At 48.4% G+C, this 18,830-nt stretch overlaps 1 protein-coding gene across 4 annotated transcripts in view; it reads right to left on the bottom strand.

The window, feature by feature from the left end:
• The window catches only part of TDRD10 (tudor domain containing 10), a 1,872,714-nt gene that overhangs the window by 1,654,520 nt on the left and 199,364 nt on the right, over positions 1-18,830 (bottom strand). For all 4 annotated transcript variants that reach the window (XM_069652002.1, XM_069652018.1, XM_069652008.1 and 1 more), the window contains 2 exons: positions 13,334-13,404; positions 12,854-12,912 (listed from right to left, as the gene is read on the bottom strand). In XM_069652002.1, coding sequence (XP_069508103.1) covers positions 12,854-12,912; positions 13,334-13,404 — 130 coding nt within the window. The remainder of the gene's footprint in view (positions 1-12,853; positions 12,913-13,333; positions 13,405-18,830) is intronic.

Raw genomic sequence — 18,830 nt, 5'->3', positions numbered from 1 at the left:
GAAGGACCTGAGGGCCCAAAACACTGCACGGAGCTCCAGGACGTTGATATGTAAGGATTTCTCCGTCGAGAGCCAAAGGCCCCTTGCGTGCAGATTTTCGGTGTGCGCTCCCACCCTTCCAGGGAGGCATCCGTGGTCACTGTCTCCTGGTGGGCTGGGGTCTGGAAGTCCATGCCCGCCGTCAGATGCGCGCGGGTGCCCCACCACCGGATCGCTCTTCGGAAACTCTCGTCGAGTGTGATCCTTTCCTCGAAGTTGCCCGTCGTTTGGATCCAGCGCGCGTCCAGGAACTCCTGCAACGGGCGCATCCGGAGCCTGCACATGGGAATGAGGTAGATGCAGGAAGACATCATTCCGAGGAGGGACTTGATGGACCTCACCTTGGCCGCGTCGGCCACCAACATCCGCTGCACCTTGCCCAGGATGGTCCTGGTCCTCTCCTCCGACGGGGAGGCTCGAAGGGACACTGTGTTGAGCCTCGCTCCCAGAAACAGAGTGTCTTGCGCGGGTACCAGGTGGGATTTGGCGTAGTTCACGGAGAATCCCAGGTCCGTGAGAAGTTGGACGGTCCTTGCCGTGTGGACCACGGCGAGCTCCCTTGTCTTGGCTCGGATGAGCCAGTCGTCCAGGTAGGGGTAGACGTGGATCCCTTCGCGGCGCAGCTGAGCCGCCACCGGTGCGAGGCACTTGGTGAACACCCTGGGTGCCGACCGTAGACCGAAGGGGAGGGCTTTGAACTGGTAATGCCGCCCTGGGACCACAAACCTGAGGAATTTTCGGTGCCCCTTCAAGATGGGAATATGGAAGTAGGCATCCTCCAAATCCAACGACGACAGGAAGTCTCCTTCCTCCAGCTGATCCAGGACGTGCTGGAGGGTGACCATCCGGAACTTTTGCGCCTTGATGAACTTGTTCAGACGTCGCAGGTCCAGGATGGGGCGCCATCCCCCCGTCTTCTTCTTCACGAGGAAGTATCTTGAGTAGACTCCGGAGCCCCGAAGCCTCTTTGGGACGAGTTCGATGGCGCCCTTCTTGAGCATCGCCTTCACCTCCAGGAGAAGTTGAGGGACGTGAAGTTCTTTCCTGGCCACGGGGGGGACGCGCGGACACTTTCTTTGAAACTCGAGCGCGTGGCCCCGGGCCAAGGCGTCCAGCACCCAACGGTCGGTGGAGATGGACTCCCACACGCTGACGAAGCTCGCCAGCCGGCCTCCCACCGCGGTGCTTCGGTGGGGGCCCGACCCCCCGGCCGGTTCAATCCTGCTTCGACGAGGCTTTAGCGCCTTGTCCTTGGCGACGACGGCGGGGTCCGCCAGGCTTGCCTCGTCCTCTGTAGGCCTCCTGAGATGACAAGCGGGCCGCTTGACGGTAGGAGGAGAAACCGCCGCCGGAATCTTTGGAGGCGCCCTTGCCTCCGCTGCTCCGAAAGGGCGTCCGTCGTTGTTGCAGAACTCCAAGGGCCCGGGCCGTCTCGGTGTCCGCTTTAATGGCCTGAAGGGAATCGTCCACAGTTTTCCCAAACAGGTTGTTCCCATCGAAGGGCATGTGCAGGACTCTGGTCTGAACGTCTTGACGGAAGTCCGTAGCCTTGAGCCATCCACGCCGCCTAAGGCACACGCCGTTGCCCAACTGGCGAAATCCCGTATCGGCGATGTCCGTCGCAATAGTGATGGCGTGGTCCGACGCCACCTCACCTTCCTGTAGGATCTCCAGGGCATCCGCCCTCTTGTCGTCCGGTAGGAAGTCCAGCAGAGGAGCCAGTTTGTACCATAGCTCCCTGTCGTAGCGGGCCACGATAGCCAAGGCGATTGGCCGCCTTAATCGTCGTCGCTGCAGACGAGATGACCCTGCGTCCCATAGAGTCCAATTTCTTTCCCTCGCCGTCCGGTGGGGAAGTCGATGTGGAGGCCGCACCCCCCCCCCGCTTTTTTCCTGGCCGCCGCGGAGACGACGGAGTCGGGGTAGGCTGCGCCCGGAGGCACAGGGGGGCCGTGTCCGGGACCCGGTACTTTTTCTCGTACCGGTCTCTTCTAGCTGGCGTCGTGGACGGGTTCTTGAGGAGGGTGAGGCCCTCATCCCAAATGTCGTCCAATAGAGGCACCGCGAGGACCGTCTTCCTCTTGGCCTCGCGCCGCTGATAAAGGAAACCTTCCTTCTTCTTCTCCTCAGGGCAGAGTTGGAAAAGCTCGGATGCCCTGGCGATCATTGAGTATTGAGTGGAACGATCCAATCTCGTCGGGCGGAGAAGCCCTGGTGGGAGGCGACGACGGTACATCCTCGTCGTATACCTCGTCGTCCGTACCCGTCGCTGCCGTGTCAGTCCCCGTATCATCCCCTCGGGTGGACGGGGAGGAGGGCTGGAAGGGGCGCAACGGCTGAAAAGGAGGTGGAGGGTGGATCCTTCTTTTCTTGGTAGGGGGAACACCAGAAGGTCCCGATTCTGGGTCCCCCGACGGGAGAGGTTCCGTCGGCAACGGTAGTCTCGTCCTTATCTCAGAGCATAAGGACTGTATAGCCAACAAAATGGCCGCCGAGTTGTCTCGCGGCGCTGGCAGAGGGGAATCCGACGGGCGATCAGGGGCCCCGTTGGTACCCTCGACAATGTCGTCGTCACCTGCGTCGGGATCCATCCCGACGGGCCGGTCTTCTTCCACGCCGAGGCCGTGGCTTAAGACCTCGACCAGCTCCTCCTCCGAGGTTGAGGCCGAATCTACGACGACGCCCTGCCCCCCTTTTTTCTTCCCCACGGGGGATTTCACGGGGGTCCTATCGATGGGCACAAAAGAGGACTCCCTCCGAGGTGGCAGGGAGACTGAGCCCCGAGGTCGCCACCACTGGTGTAGCCTCCACAGGCTGAGCCAGGGCCGCCGCGACAGTTTCGATAGAGGGCTTGGCCGGATGGATTAAGGCCTTCACCACCTTAGGTGCGCTCACCGCCTTATCCTTGAGGGGGGGGGACACTGCCTCGCTCCCCCTCCGCCTTCGAGCTCGACCGGGGCCTCTCCAGGAGCTTCGCCGGGTGCTCGGCCTTCCTCTTCCCCGACCCAGAGCGTTGGCTCGTGGTTGATGGTGCCGGGGAGGGTGCGCCCTGCCTGGCGCCCGTAGAGCCCGACCGTTCGGCGCTCCCGGTGCCAGCGGACTCGCGGTGCTTGGCCTTATGTTGGACCCCCGTCGCCGGGGCGTCCTCAAAGGTCTTAGAAGACCGCTCGGATTTCTTCCTCTTCTTCTCGCCGGACGGGCTCTTCCCTTCTAGCCAGTTGGCGAGACGTTGATGGCGGTCCTTCATGGTCCGCTCCGACATGTTGCCGCAAAACGCACAGTTCTTCTCCACGTGCGTCTTGTCCTCATGTAGGCAGTAAAGACAAAAAGAGTGTTCGTCCTCCTTGAAGACGTTCTGCAGCTGGCATCCAGGGCAGACCCTGAACAGCTTTCCGGGCGTCGAGCTTCCCTTCTCCTGGGCCATGGCCGGGCCTGAGAAACTTCTGGAGTCCTCCAAAAGCGTAGCTCGACGAAATCTTCACCCTTGAGGGGCGCAGACGAATCCGAAACGGGTCCCCGTTGATCGGATGGAGAGTCGGTGGAGCTTGAGGCTCTTTTGACCGAAAAAACGAAGTTTTTTGAGAAAAAACGTGAAAAAATAGCACTAACGCTCGAGAGCAATAGCACGAGGATCCCAACACATGAACGTGCAGTAAAAATCTGAAGATGGCTGCCAGAGGCGGTGCTTAGGTAGAGGGCAGTCATTGGCTGTGGTCAGTATGACGCAGAGACCAGTGATTGGTTATTACTACGAAAGACAGATCAGAAACGAAACTGATACTGGTTTTTTCTTTACCGAGGATTCCCAGCCTGACGACGGGGAATATTCATGAGCATGTGAATCCATGCCAGACCCCATGCTGGAGAACTAAGGACAACACATTTATAATGCGATTTCTGTAAAATGGTGCATGTCCCTACAAACCCACTTTGTTTGGCACACTGCTGCCACCCAGAGTCCAGCCATGCACAGTGAAACATGTATTTGACATTTACTGCAAACAAAGTAGATGTTAAAAGTAAGTTTTAAACATCTCTTGTGAATGCTACCCACCGTTCATAAAATCTACTCGACTGAGTGGGTGAAATGACTGAGCCATAAATGAGTGTCTGTAAAATGTAAAAGGTTAGCTGCATGAATGGACACAAATAAATAGATATGATAAAAAAGGCTCTGAAAACAGTTTGGCCAACTGTCTCCAAAAGGTGGTAATATATAATACAATCATAAAGCAAAGCGAGCTCTAGAGGCTAACTACAGTGTTTGGTATTGCAGTAGATCTGTAGATTTACAAACTGGATGGAATTATTAAATCACTACTTTGCATAAGCATTTAGTTCGCTTTGTGTATTTATTATGTAAGAGGAATGAAAGAGACTAAGCAGAGTGGATTGTGTAGCAGGCAGAGAACTGGCCAAACCAGGAGGACTATTGTAGTTTGTGGTCATCTTGCTTTCAGGGTACCTGGTATAAAGCAACAGGGTGATAATATAGAATGTCAAGGAGTATGGGTTTGATCATGGGTTGAGCACCAGTTGCAGGTTACAGAACTAGGTTTGCCATCAAAAGCATTTGATCATGTGATAATGTACATTTTCAAAAGTTCACTAGTCAACATGATGCATCTTCCCCAACAAAATGAAATATAGTTGACACTAGGAAATACATATATATACATACATATATCTGATATGTATATATCTGATATGTATATATATATATATATATACACATATCAGATATATCAGATACATTAACCTAAACTTTACTGTAAAGCATGAATTGATGCAAGGTTTTACAGTCTCAATACTGTTATTATGTATAAGTTAACAACTTACATTTTAGAATGGAATTGCATGACAGTCTTTTTAAAAGATATAAAGTTGACACATACTTGTCTTTGCCGGACAGGATATAAAAAGTTTAATAAACGTATCATCCCGATGGGGGAGGGGGTGACCAAGCAGCCATGCAGTAGGGACGCTTTTCATCCAGCTCCTGCAGATCCACTACGATCCTGGCCTGCAATATTGGCCCCAGCGAGCGTTGACCCCTGATGAACGCTCCATTGGACGGATGAAGTTGGCTGGCACAATTGGGTACAAGCACACAGTTGGCAGAGTGCGTTTTGAATACTATGGGAAAACGAAGCATGAGATCCAGTCAACGGTATGGGGAACAAAATGGCGGCCGCAAAACAATAGCCTCACAGGCATAATAACATTGGGGCACAAGGCAGCGACTGAATGAAATTAAGACCCCGGTGGCCAGCCAGACCACGCTCTTGGTCCCCGGTGCGGCCCAGTCCTGGCAAGCTGAAGACACGTTGCGGGCAGAATGACTGCCGGTGAGCAAGCGACTGCACCGCACAAGGAGAACAAATGACCCGGGAGCCAGGCGCAGAACAAAACAACACCAGCGGCTGCCAGCAAACATGCAGAGGCCCATGTACATAAAGGTGAGCCAGGTATAGGTGGCGGTGGCCCTGGAGACATGCTGCCTGAGGCAGGCCAGCAATAACGAATAACTGAGAGCCTGGCAGGCTCTGGGGTGCAGAAAACGGGAGGCGACTCCAGGACTACACCCTGCCCCCTGACCGCAAAACTAAGTGCACTGTGTGTGCCTATGAGCAGCCTCCTGAAACGGTATATCGGGGCGGGCTGAGGCGGAAGCCGACCCCGGCCCACTACGCACATGAGAAGCAGCACTGGGGGTTCATATTACTGAAGCGCTCCACATAGCGCAGCGCAAACCGACATCTATGCAGGCGGCTCGGGAGAGTTGTCTAGGCAGAAGACACGTGCTGCAACATAACGTACCACGACAACATATTAACAAGGCAGACAAGCACCGGCCACGCACCAGCGCCGTACCAGTTAAATTACCTCAAGAAGTGGGGGTAAGCCACAATAATAGCCAGCTACCCCAGCAGACAAGGATGCCCATCCAAGCGCATGGCTGTACCGATGTGCATGAGCACACACATACAGGACTAAGGCATGATGCGGGGGGGAGGGCATCATCTGCAGGTGACACCTAAGGCAGCAACACCAACAGCAGTATATCGGACAACTCTAGTAGGCACGAAAGGACCGCAGTAGAGAGGACTTGCATCAAAACACGCTCCAGGGAGCATATGTGCATGTGGCAAATCACCAACTGGCCTGGAGCAAACCACAGCAGGCAGCAATAAGGGTAAATCACCCAGGGGTGAAAGTCGCTACCTTCCGCAAGCCACATCACTGTTACCATCACAGCAAACATTGATAGCGACACCCAACGGCGGAGGGCTGTGGCTGTATCTGAGAGCCAGCACTATAGCCCTAAAGCATCGCAAACAGCCTCCACCCAACACCAGCTGCCGACCAGTGGAATGAACTAGAAGCAAGTGCGGAAGAAAGGTGATCAGAAAACCGGCACCGGTAAAATCATTCATGGCGTCCAAGTCCCAAAGAAGCAAATCCAAACAGCCTACATTGGACAGTTTTACCAAACCCACGAACAAGCAAAGGGAGACCAGAAGGTCTTGGAGGCCATAGCTGCCTTGAAGATTGCATTAAAATCCAAAATGGATTCCATAAGCCTGGATGTAAACCTCATGACCCAAGATTTACGATCACTCGCAGAACGGACGGGAACTCTGGAAAATGAAGTTGCAGCGAACGATGCAAAAGGGCAGGCCAGACGCAATAATGTAAGAATCATTGGACTTCCTGAAGGGAAAGAGGGTGCAAACCCAACTAACTTTAATGAAAACATGTTGCTACAAGAAGTTGGTCCGGGTACTCTCACCTAGAGCTTTGCAGTCGAAAGGGCACATAGGTCCCTAATGAAGAAACCACCACCAGGTGCCCCACCGCGGCCGATTATAGCCCGGATTCGAAATTATAAAGACAGAGAAAAATTTCTTGAACACTTCGGGAAAGGCAGCACAATACAGCGGGCATCAGCCAACATTACCGCGTACCCGGACTACACTTTGCAGGTGCAGCGACAGAGGATGCACTTCACATCGGGCAAGAGAAGGTTGTGGGCGGCAACCCTGAAGTGTATGTTGCCATATCCGGCATGGCTGAAAGTAATACACAAAGGCAGAACCATCTTCTTTGATATCGCTGAAGATGAACATAAATGGATGGACACAGAAAACTTACCAACTGCAGCAGTGAACCAGAAAGAAGAGGGGTGGGGGTACATGCTGAGAAGCACACTGGGGATCCGTAAGGAAGTGGCCGAGCACGGACGACTGACTGCATGAGGGTGCGACCCTGTTGTACAAGACTCAGGCACTAACACTTCGTTAACTGCATGAGCCAGCAGTGGGGTCCCCATATGGGAACACACTGCAGAGAAGAGTCCTTCACCAAAGAGTGGATTAGTTCATGGATACTAGTTGTTGAGTGTCCGCCTACTGCACTCCAGGCACCAGAAGAAATAACTGGGGAGGGGTAAGAAGCAGGGATGCCCAAGCACAAGGTATGGAGCTGGGCAATTGTTGGGCAGGGTACAGGAGTTGGGGTAGTTAGCGGGGAGTTAGCCTATAAACCCACAAAAGTAATGTATAATATGTACATCGGACTGTCAAGACATGTAGGAATGCTTATTTAGGATGGGGGAATCTTAGAATAGCCTCGTGGAATGTCAGAGGGCTAAACAGTTATATTAAACGTAATAGGATCATGACATATTTGAGACGCCCAAAAAAAAAATTACAAAAAAAAATACAAAAATCAAAAAATATATCGATATAGCACTTCTTCAGGAAACGCACCTGACAGGACAGAGAAAATCTACTCTAGCTGGAAAATAGAGTGGCACGACCCTGGTCTCACCATACCCCGCATTTGCGAGAGGGGTCTTGATATGGGTGGCGCCATAAGTTCCTTTCAAAGCTTTAAGACTTACAGAGATGCAGAGGGAAGAATGATTATTGTTTGGGGTATGGTATGGTGAAACGGGGAGAGCTCTGGGTCATCATTATATATGCACCAAACCATGATACGGCAGCCTACTTCCGTTCACTGTACCCCCAAATGGGCACGTACAGAGATGGTACTTTGGTATGGGGCAGAAACTTTAATTGCATGCTGTGCCCAGATCTTGACAGATCAGATGACAAAGTGGCACATCCGAGCCCTGCAGCCAAAGCCTTGAATACCCTACCGCGAGCATTCAAATTGTCCGATGTATGGAGAACTCTACACTCGCAGGCCCGGGGATTACAAAGCACAAGTATTATCAGACCATGCTCCCCTAGTGTTCACATAGCAGTATTCCCCTCCTAGGGCACGGATCTCGACCTGGAAGCTCAGAAGCGATTCCCTCAGAGATGCTGTGTTCCGGGAACATTTAAGAGGGGATGAAGGATTACTTCAGAAACACCACGGGGAGCCTTGGTTCAGCGGGTACTCTGTGGGAAGCCTTCAAAGCAGTGATTAGGGGGACAGCGATAGCTAAAGCCAAGGGAGTGCAAACCACGATACAAAGGGATTTAAAAACAGCTAATGCCAGGTTAGAGGCTGTGGAGGGGTCGGGAGACATGGCCAAAGAGCAGGACCATGAAGTGACCCGTCTGCAGCAAGAATGTTTGGAACACTGGGAAAGATTAGGCAACCTGAGATACAAGAAATACATAGAAAGGCAACACGCGGAAGGAGATAAGCCAGGACGTCTGCTGACCTGGCTATATAAAAGTGAGTTTAAGCGGCATACGATACGAGAGGTTACTGGGGAAAGTGGAGAAGCCTGTGTGACGCAAGAAATCAAACAAGGGCTTTTTTCACGATTATTACAAGGAATTATATTCAGTGACATCAGAAACACAATTGTCAGAAATAGAGGCGGCTCTGGCGCAGATAGATCTCCCCAAATTAGAGGCAGCGAGCAGGCTTGAGGCTCCTATAACTATTGAGGAGCTAGATTTCACTATAAAGGGGTTGCCGACTGGTAAAGCCCCAGGAGCAGACAGATTGCCCAGCAAATTTTATAAGGAACTCATAGCAGATGTCGTGCTCCTGTTGCCAGCAATGCTAAACGAAGCACTAGATACGGGCATAGTACCAATGTCACTGAGAGAGTATATTGTCCCATTATTGAAGGCCAACAAGTCTGACACTGATTGTGGATTTTACAGACCCCTATCGTTGCTTAATCAAGACGGGAAGATACTTGCAGCCCTAATGGCCAATAGGCTCAGGCCGGAAATATCTAAACAAACATCCGGACCAGTTTGGATTATGTTCCAAACAGAAATATTACGTGTAACCTATGGAGGATGCACCATGTCATCGACCATACTCACGCCAGTACACATCAATATGCTGTGGCCTCGCTTAATGCGGTCAAGCCATTTGATTTGATCAGATGGCCATGGCTGCTAGCGGCGCTGAAGAGCTTTGGCATGCGGCCAACATACATACATATGTATAGTAGTCCAATATCGAGGGTCAAGACAGACACCTGTATCTCAGACCATTGGCTGTTGGGGAAAGGCACAAGGCAGGGCTGCCCATGGTCTCCTATGTTATTTATACTAGCCTTAGAGCCATTAGCGGTGTATCATCTCGGGAGCATAACTGAGGGGCAACGTGCTCGCCTTGCAAGCCAGACGATGCGGAGCAACACAGGTTCAATCCCTGGGTCCGCGCTTAGAAACCTCTTGGTATTAAGCACGTTATAAATAGCCTGTCATATCATATCTCAGACAGGAATATCAAGATGCAGGCATAGTTATACAGGGCAGTAATAATTTGATTTCCCTATACGCTGATGATAATCTTTTATATTTACAGCACCCAGAAACTAACCTTCAGTATATTTTAGATGTGTTGGAGCGCTACACAGACCTATCTGGCATCACGATTAATGCACAAAAATCATGCTTGTTCCCTTTGGCAGGGTATAGGGCGAAGGCTCTTGAACACACTGCCTGTGCTGCCAATTAAGTGGGAGGTGTCCACATTTCGATACCTGGGTGTGGATATCTTTCATGACCCTAAAATGGAACACCTTCAGAACACGGTGAGAGCGGTGGACAGAACAGAGAAATCCAGCTTTCTGGTCCAGATTGCTGCTCTCGCTGATGGGGAGAGCAGCGCTGTTAAAGATGGTGGTGCTCCAGAGGCTCCTCCATTTCTTCACCAATGTCTCATACAATATAATACCTAAAGGTTTCTTAATAGACTGGACACTATATGTCATTGTTTCCTATGGCACAACTCGAGATGCCGGTTGGCACTAACGAAATTGCAGAGGACGTATGATCAAGCAGGTATTAAAGCTCCTCACTTTGTAGCATATTTTGTGGCGTGCCAACTGCAATTCGTCACAAATTGGCTGTCGGATGAGCAGGCCCAAGACACCTTGTTGTTACCGCCATTATGCACACCATTGTTCTTGAATGAGGTTATAAGGTCTACACACCTGCATGCCCCTAGACCTCCGCTGCTTCTGACGCTTGGTAGATCGACATGGCCTAGGGCTTTTTGCTCTCTGGAGAGGGGCTCGCCCTACTCCTCCCAGGTCCCATTAGAGTCACTAAAAGGAGAAGATCCACAACTCAGATCAAATGTGAGGAAGTACTGGGATCCAATGGGGTGGTGACGGTGGGAGACCTGTTCCGAGAGGGAACTGATGGATTTTAGTACACTCACCTCAGAAATTGGCATACACAAAGGACAGCACATTACACAAGCTGCACTCGTTAGCAGAGTGCAGCGGAGGAGGCCGGGCACAGACAGGAAACTACAGGAAGATGAGATTATAGAAACACTGTACAATATTTCGGAGGGTGGACACGCGGCGTTGAGAATATATGAGTTATTAATGTCACAGAGGGGGATATGCTGGAACAGACCTGATGCAACTGTGAACTAGACCAGCAGGAGCAACTGACAGATGCAGCCTGGGGTCGAGTATTAGCATATCATAAAAAGGTATCCAGAAACGCGAAGCTCCAGTTGATTCAGTTGCATGACACTCATAGGGCGTAGTTAACCCCGATGAAGATCGCTAAGTTTAGCAAGGCGACCGAACAGGCCTGCACAAAATACGGAGCGAATGACGTGGACCTAGTGCATATGTTCTGGGCTTGTACGAAGATTCAACATTACTGGGAAGAGATAGCTCAGGCCTTAGCCAAGGCAGGCATAACACTAGATATGGGCTCTCCCGCAGCTTGTATGCTCTGCATTTTTGGGCGTCCAAAGCAGACGAGACAGGTTAGTAAATTGAAAGACCTGGCATACATCCTGTCGAAACGTAGGATAGCAATGGGTTGGAAAGCACACAAGTGTCTGGATGTGTGCCTGTGGTAGAGCTACCTCCAAGAATGGACTCTAGCCGAAACCTCAGTGTGGCAAGAGGCAGCCCGTCGTGGCCAGGGAGAACAAAACGCAGACTTAGATTCCTGGAAGTTTCCTCACAGTTGGCAGACTAACAACAATGTTTATTCTTAGGACAGCGGGATGTAATGTGGCAGAACAATGTATGTGGAATAGGCTGGGATGTGGGGGGACTTGGCTTACACAGACAATCAGCTGTGCATTGTCACCGAACGTATATAAGAGTGTTAGTTGCATTGTTGTTAATAAACCAATGAAAATGTTAGAAAAAATAAAATAAGGTATCATCCGATAGCTTCTGGTTTGCAATTATTTCGAGAAAAAAAATTCTTGCACTCCTACACATGCATTTGGCACTTAAGAGCGGAGGGGAGGATTACTGTTGCACTTTCCCTCCATTAGCACTGGAAGTGCACACAGAAAAGAGGGCGAAGAGAGCATCAACAGCAGGAGAGGAATGCAGGGCGAGCTGTGCTTAACTTTGCTACATAAGTGTTAATTTAGAAAAACTACAGAATTGCATAGCAAATTGCTATGCAACACTGCTTATTTTATGCCTTGCATTCCTGAACTCGAAGGCTGTCTGATAAACCGCCAATACAAAGTGTGTGGTCATCATTAACAGACTTGTTTCCAAAAGGGAGAATATTTGTCAAACAGTGACAACGTGTGTTCCAGTCAGGGGCCACAGTAGGGGATAAAACTGAAATAAAAACACCCTACCATAACAGGGAAAGGTGTTCCAAATTAAGGGAGATGCAAAAGATGTTCAATTATTCAATAAAAGGCTGAAAATTGTGAAAAGGGACCAAAAAACAAAACACTGCTACAGCATGGGGAAGTGTTCAAGGATCTGAACAATGAACCTGGAAAAAATAACTAACCACAACTGCCACTGTGCTGCATGATGGGAGATTGCTTGCTCTGTGACCAAAATGTAGTGTCCCTGTTTACAGCTCTATATTGCGGCTGCCTATCTGTCATTTCTCTCAATGAATAGGGCTGTAAAAGTACATTGCTTTCTTTACATGGAGGTGAAATTGTCCGAAACAATATATTTTATACTAGATAGGCATAATGATAATTATTAAAAGAAGCCATTTGTTGTTCTTACATACAAGGACTGTTTTCTGCTATGTTTTCTGCTATGTTGAATAGTGTTCTGGATCCTGTGCCTGGGTGGAGATTTTGAGCATTTCCGAATATTACAAAAGCTCCCAGGACAAAGTGGTGCAGGATCACCGGAGAGCAGGGAGTCTGTGGCATGGCCATTGGGCTCAGGGCAAAGCATCATTTGAGTCTGTCTGCTTATCTGGGGATGGGGCCACAGAATGCTTCAGGGGCTGGATGGGATCGCTGGGGACAGAAGATCTCTTCAGGTACCTCATCAGAACATTATAACAGGATGTCCCCACACTTGACCATTACTGTAACATGTTGGCAATATAAAATAAAAAGTTCAAACAAGTACCTCAGTCGCCTCAACAGGAAGATTTCCAACATAGACTTGGTAGGATCCATCGATAGTCACTTGGGGACGAAAACAGAACTTTCATTACAATCAGCAATGTCTAATCATAGGACTTATATCCCGTATTGGCTCAGTATATCATTCTATAACAGAAAGCAAGGATTTGTCAAATAACAGCATTTTGAGCACATACTTATTCTGGTCATTATAGTACAGGCTCTGCAAGATAACGCTCTATGGATACATTGTTCTCATATTTTGCACCAAAATAAAAAACATTTCATGTTTGGTGGTTGCGCGGTTCAGAAATTCAATCATATTGTAAACTATCAACCCTATACAATGTTTAAATGGACCTAGTTAGCTGGTCGGGTCCACAGAAAAAGCAAGTGACAAAAAGAGAAGGGAAGGACAATACAGTTAAGGTGATTAGAACAGATATAAAAACACTGGAAAGGGGTGGGGACACCAACACCTTACTTGAGTTTCTGGGTGATTCTGGGCTCCCATTCTTAGTTTGTTTGACAAATTCATGATCACTGTTAGCAGACCTGCAAGGAACATAAAACAACACTAATACTAAGACTTACTGATATGCGAGACAGAAATACAATTCAACACCTTTAAGGGTAAATAACATGGCAGGTGGAGTGATCCCCGTTAGGGCCTTTGGGTTGAACCTAAATGTCAAAAGGTAATTGCTGTACCAAATATGACGAATTGTGGGATTACGTCACTTCTCCCCATGAGCAAGCCCTTCACCCTGAGGCTAAGGAGGTGAGGCCCACACCCCATATTACCCCAAGGAGTGGTAAAAAGCAGGACCACCTCTCAGGGAGGGAATTCCCTCATGGGGATGGTGACTCCCATTCCATGGTGGAACTCCCTAACCCCGAAAATCCCTAGGATCTGTAAGAAATACCTCCAACAGTACCACTGTATGTTATTGTGACACTCTTCCTTTTCATCCTATAAAACCTATTATCTTAAGATGATCACAGGAGTTCTACAAACTACTCTTTCATGTGAAAGCCAAAGTACTGAGAAAAGGTGGCCCAGAGGAGGCCTGAAGAGAGCATCATCGATACAGACAAAGAACTACCCAAGGACATCAAAGTACCAACTGATGCAGGAAGCCCCAATATGTTTCTTAGTTGAAGTTTGAGTGGACTATAGCTCTAAATGGACAATACACATTTAGTGTATGTAAGTGCCAATGTAGGTTTTGCTTGCAAACATCTTCACTTACACATTGACTTTTACATTATTTGAATGTGCTGTGAGGTACAGATAATGCCAGTAACAAACTAGTTACAAACTATGCCTGCAATTTCAGCTGGACAGTTGCCTTAATGAGACCCTGCACTGTAACATTAAACAGAGGTGATTGGTGTAATCGACTAACTTTGTCATTTTGTTAAGAGGAGTGTTCTATTCTGAAAAACATTCCAGCTGCTTTAAAACGAACATAGCCAAAGAAAGGTCTTTTTCCTACTGTGACTCTCCATAATATGCATTAAGTCTAATGCATGTCAATAGAAATGCCAAGTCGGACCAGGATCATCATTTAGGGCAACACATGTTGCCCTAACCAGACAGGTTGTCCGCTATGAAAAAACATTTCCCATTCAAGTATGCTGTATAGGGCCCCTCAGCGAAACCGCATAATAAATTGGCCGAATTGACTTTTCTAACTGAGGAGCCAGGAATGAGACGCAGACACAGGGGACTCATGGTTTTGGCCATAAATTGAAAAATGCCCGTCTGTACCTACTCTAAGGAGGTATTGCCCTAAACTCCACCACAAAAGTTCAAGAAGGATAAAGTTCACAGTTCCAGAGGATGGTTTCCCTGCTCCTGGATTTCTCTTCACTCTGCTTTATACTTCAAAGAACGTCAGCTCCTTGAGTTTCTTCTGATCAACAATACAACTGGTATGCAAAAATAACTTGGCTGTTAGTCTGAATCTTGGTAGGATACCTGGTGTGCTCTCATGCCAGGTTTCTTCTCCTCTTTAAAATAAATATATATCAGCACAGTGTTTAGCTATTCCTGATGTACCCTATCATGAATTCCTCATCTGATGTACTTTACACACTGTCCAAATTGATCTTGACTGGTATGCTCTCTTGCCAGGGATTTCTTATATGAATAAACTTGCCCCTTGAATCTGCCTGGTATACTCTCCTGCCAGGGCTTTTCTCATATGAGCATACTTGCAACTTGAATTTGCCGGGTATACTCTCTTGTCAGGGCTTTCCCATAGGTACACTGTGCACACTTGCAAACTTGACAGTCGTATATTTGTTTAATAAATATTGAATCTGTTGTTCCTTCTCATATGCTTCATTTACTTTTATTTGCCTTCGGTGGGTATGTCGAAATGGCCCGTGTCCCTGCTTTCCTTGGGTGGACTCACTGGCTCTCTGTGGCGTGCGTTGGTTCTCCCGCGCCAAGCCTGCAGCAGGGAGTCAGCGTCCCGCTCCCTTTCTCTGGGTTCGTGGCCTCTGCTTCTGACCCCCTCACGGTTCCCGCTCACCTGCCCTGGGTTTCTCCAGGCTCGAGCGGCGTGGAGGTTGCCTTCCAGTACCTGCGAATGCTCCTATGCTTTTCTTCCTCTGGAGTCCTTGCAGTGTACCATCGCCTGCAGTCTGCTCTCCTCGGCTTCTTCTGCGAGCCGGTTGGCTCCATTGACCTCATACCAGGCCAGCGGTCCCTCGGTCAACACAGAGAGGACAAGACTTTTCCAGTCAGCATCTCTGTCAGCAGGTTCAGTGGTTTAAACGTCCCGGCATCAAGTATGCACTTGCAACAACTAAAGCGCAGCTTGTGCTCTTGGCCTTCATTGATCTTCATTACTTCGCTCAGCTTCCGCGTTAAGAGTATTTTTTTTATTGAGGGCAAGGGGAGTCAGTTCTTGATGACTTGTATACATAGTCTGGGAAAGTATTCTCAGTAATCTTAAAAGGCAAGGCAGTTTTTGTTGGCTTGTATACAGAGTATGGAGACGTATTTTCAGTAGCCTTGAAAGGTGGATGAGGGGAGTCATGGCAATATGGCATTAAGGCATGGGGAATGGAGAGTGTATCCTCAAAAGGAAAAGGGGGATACCATGTCTCGTCCGATGATGTCACGTCCCCTGAGGGTTGCCTCCCCCTCATGTGATCCTCCCTCATAAAGCCGCCCCCAGGGTAAGGCTAAGGTAGCGGCTGCCGTCCCGTGGCCACATGGGGAAATGTCACTGCTGGGAAAGGAGTGATGACACCATCAGATTCATCACACAACTGTTCACTAATATTTTGGTGTTGCTTGATATATAATATGTTTGTCATTATCCCGCAGCTACACACTGAGAACACATATTTGGTTAGATACTGAAATTTCATAGTGGATTAATGCACCCGATGCAGAAGTTTGAGGTCTGTATAATTCTTGGTATCAGGATGGAATCATAGCAGGTATAACTCAACCATTCATCCTCCTGAGGTCCTTTAAAATATGGTTTAATGACCCCTGCAATACCGTTTGGCTCGAGTCCTGTAGCAAACATCTTGGTATCTAGTATATTCAACTCTGGACCATAAAACCATTTTCCAGTTTTCACCAAAAGCACAATCAGAGTTACTTTTAAAACTATGAGGTGAAGATATACGATAGGCTAGAGTAGGGTAGACAAAGGGTGCAGCAGCAGGCGAGAGAAAGTAGTAGCAGAGAGAGGAAGCAGCAGAAAAACATATCAGTCAGTGATGGGATAGCAGTAGATGTAGCAACATAAACAGTGACCTAGTGACAAAGTCAGGGCTGCAGCTGCAGACCTACATAATGACCAGGTGAGAGGTAGCAATAGATTGAAAAAGAGGCAGGCTGGGATAAGGGTAAATAAAAGGGAAAGAAATATGAAGCTAGGTTGCACAAGATCATAATAGAAAGATACAGTCTGTAACGGAGTGAAAGACAGAGCAACATAGCAACAAAAAGAGGGTTAGTGTGGTCATGCATTTTCGGGTGCTTATCACAGATTGTAAATAAAAGGAAATTCCATAATATTTCAGGGAATACTAAGTGAATAAAAAGTGGCATCCTAGATCTATAACGTTTTTTTTTCTTCTGCAGATCTTAACCCCCCCAACCCTTATCCCCCCCACCCCCTCAACACATTTTTTATGCGCAAGAAAACTTTTAGGAGACTTTAACAGCTCCCAAGTCAGATGAATAACAATGATCTACGCAGATGTCAGCTCAGTTAACGAACCAGCCAGGGTCTTTATGACCTGACAGTATCACAAAAGCAGATGTAATTACAAAGGAGCTTGCAGAAGGGTTCCGGCTATTGGTTTTGACCAGCAATAAACATGGGGTGAAATAACGCTCGAGAATAGAGTGACCGATATACAGGCTTTTCGATGGTATTCTCAAGATGTGCCGTGCATGCCGAAATGGTAGTTACTTAGATTCGAGTGTTCCCAGACGCCAGTAAAGTTGGGGTGGATGAGGTAGTTCTCGCCAGCTCAAAGGGAACCTGTTTATTCAGCTTTCCTTGGGTCATTTGAATCATCCATGCAAATCATATGCAATTATATTTATGGTTAGGAGGTTTCAGGCCAGTTGTGACCTGCAATGAATTAGGTTTGTATAGGAATGTGTAACCATTTGCAAATGTCATGACCTACCACCAATGAATCCCAAGAAGGGGTGTGCTATGAATAGGATATGAAGATGGTAGTTAAGATATCGATAACCAAAGAGAATGGAAGAACTGGAGAAAGATGGGATTTCTTTGTAAAGGTTCTGTCCAATCATATGTGACGAATGGATTGTAATAAAATATGTAGGAGTGTCTTAACTGTTGGAAAAATATATATAATGTGTCAACTTATGTGGTTCAGCAAGACTTGGGTTAGTTTGACTCTGCGGCGTCATCTACCTCCTCCCCGGTTGATCTTACAATAAACTTGCTTTACATACAAACGTGCACTCATTCCGTAAGTGGAGGGCCCACTTGGGTTAAGGTGATTAGGGGCCATCTATATAATGTCGGCTTCAGGACCATAAAAACAGACAAAGGAATGCTGAAAGGGAACTAGGGAACCCAGAAAAGCCAGCATGAAGACGCACCTGTCTGGGCAGTTCAAACACAGCAACTAAGATGGTGAACTGAGAAGCAAGTCCTAGGTCGAGAGGACGTGGCTGGAAGGTCAGACAAAGCCTTGGGAGCTAGGAGGCCCAAACAATGGAGAAATTATAATCCGATTAATGGTAGCGTGACCTCAGCAAGGTGGACCAGTTGGTCACTTAACAGCCATACCGATGCACCGGAGGCCCTGCAGAACCTGCAGAACCGAGGTGGGGAAGAGAAAAGCGAGGAAAGAGTGGCGACGAATGCAGAAGAGGATCCCTAAAGTTCCAGGAAGAACCAGCAACGTGGTTCCAGGAAGAAAGAGGGATCGGGAACCACAGTAGATCCGGTAGGGGCTTGGGGGAGAATAACAAACGCATCTGCCTCGTCTCAGTAATTCTTGCAAAGCTGATGAAAATATTAGGAGGGATCTCTCTCAAATCAGTAATTGTTGTACAGCTGATCAAAGCATCAAGAGTGATCTCCCTCGTCTTAGAAATACCAGCAAATCTACGCAAGACATTGGGAGTGATCTCCCTGATCTCAATAATTTTGGTAAAACCAAGCAAAGTGAAGAAAGCTCTGGGAGGGCTCCCCCTCACCTCAGTAGTGATTATAAGAGTAACCAAAATGAACTGAAACTTGGGCTTGGTGAGGTCCCGCTCGTTGCAGTACGATAATGATCATCAAAGCCTCTGGAGTGGTCTCCCTCATCTCAGTGATTCTGGCAAAGATAGCCAAAAGACTCTGGAGTAATCTCTCTCACCACAATATGTTTTGTAGCAGTAAGCAAAGTAAAGTAAGACATGGGAACAATTTTCTGCAATATAGAATTTCTTCCAAAATTAATCCAAATGTGGT

The sequence above is a fragment of the Ambystoma mexicanum genome, chromosome 1p (assembly GCF_040938575.1).
Source record: "Ambystoma mexicanum isolate Mex_15411 chromosome 1p, UKY_AmexF1_1, whole genome shotgun sequence".
Lineage (NCBI taxonomy): Eukaryota > Metazoa > Chordata > Amphibia > Caudata > Ambystomatidae > Ambystoma > Ambystoma mexicanum.
The sequence above is the reverse complement of the archived record's forward strand: the minus strand, read 5'-3'. Positions and strand labels throughout refer to the sequence as shown.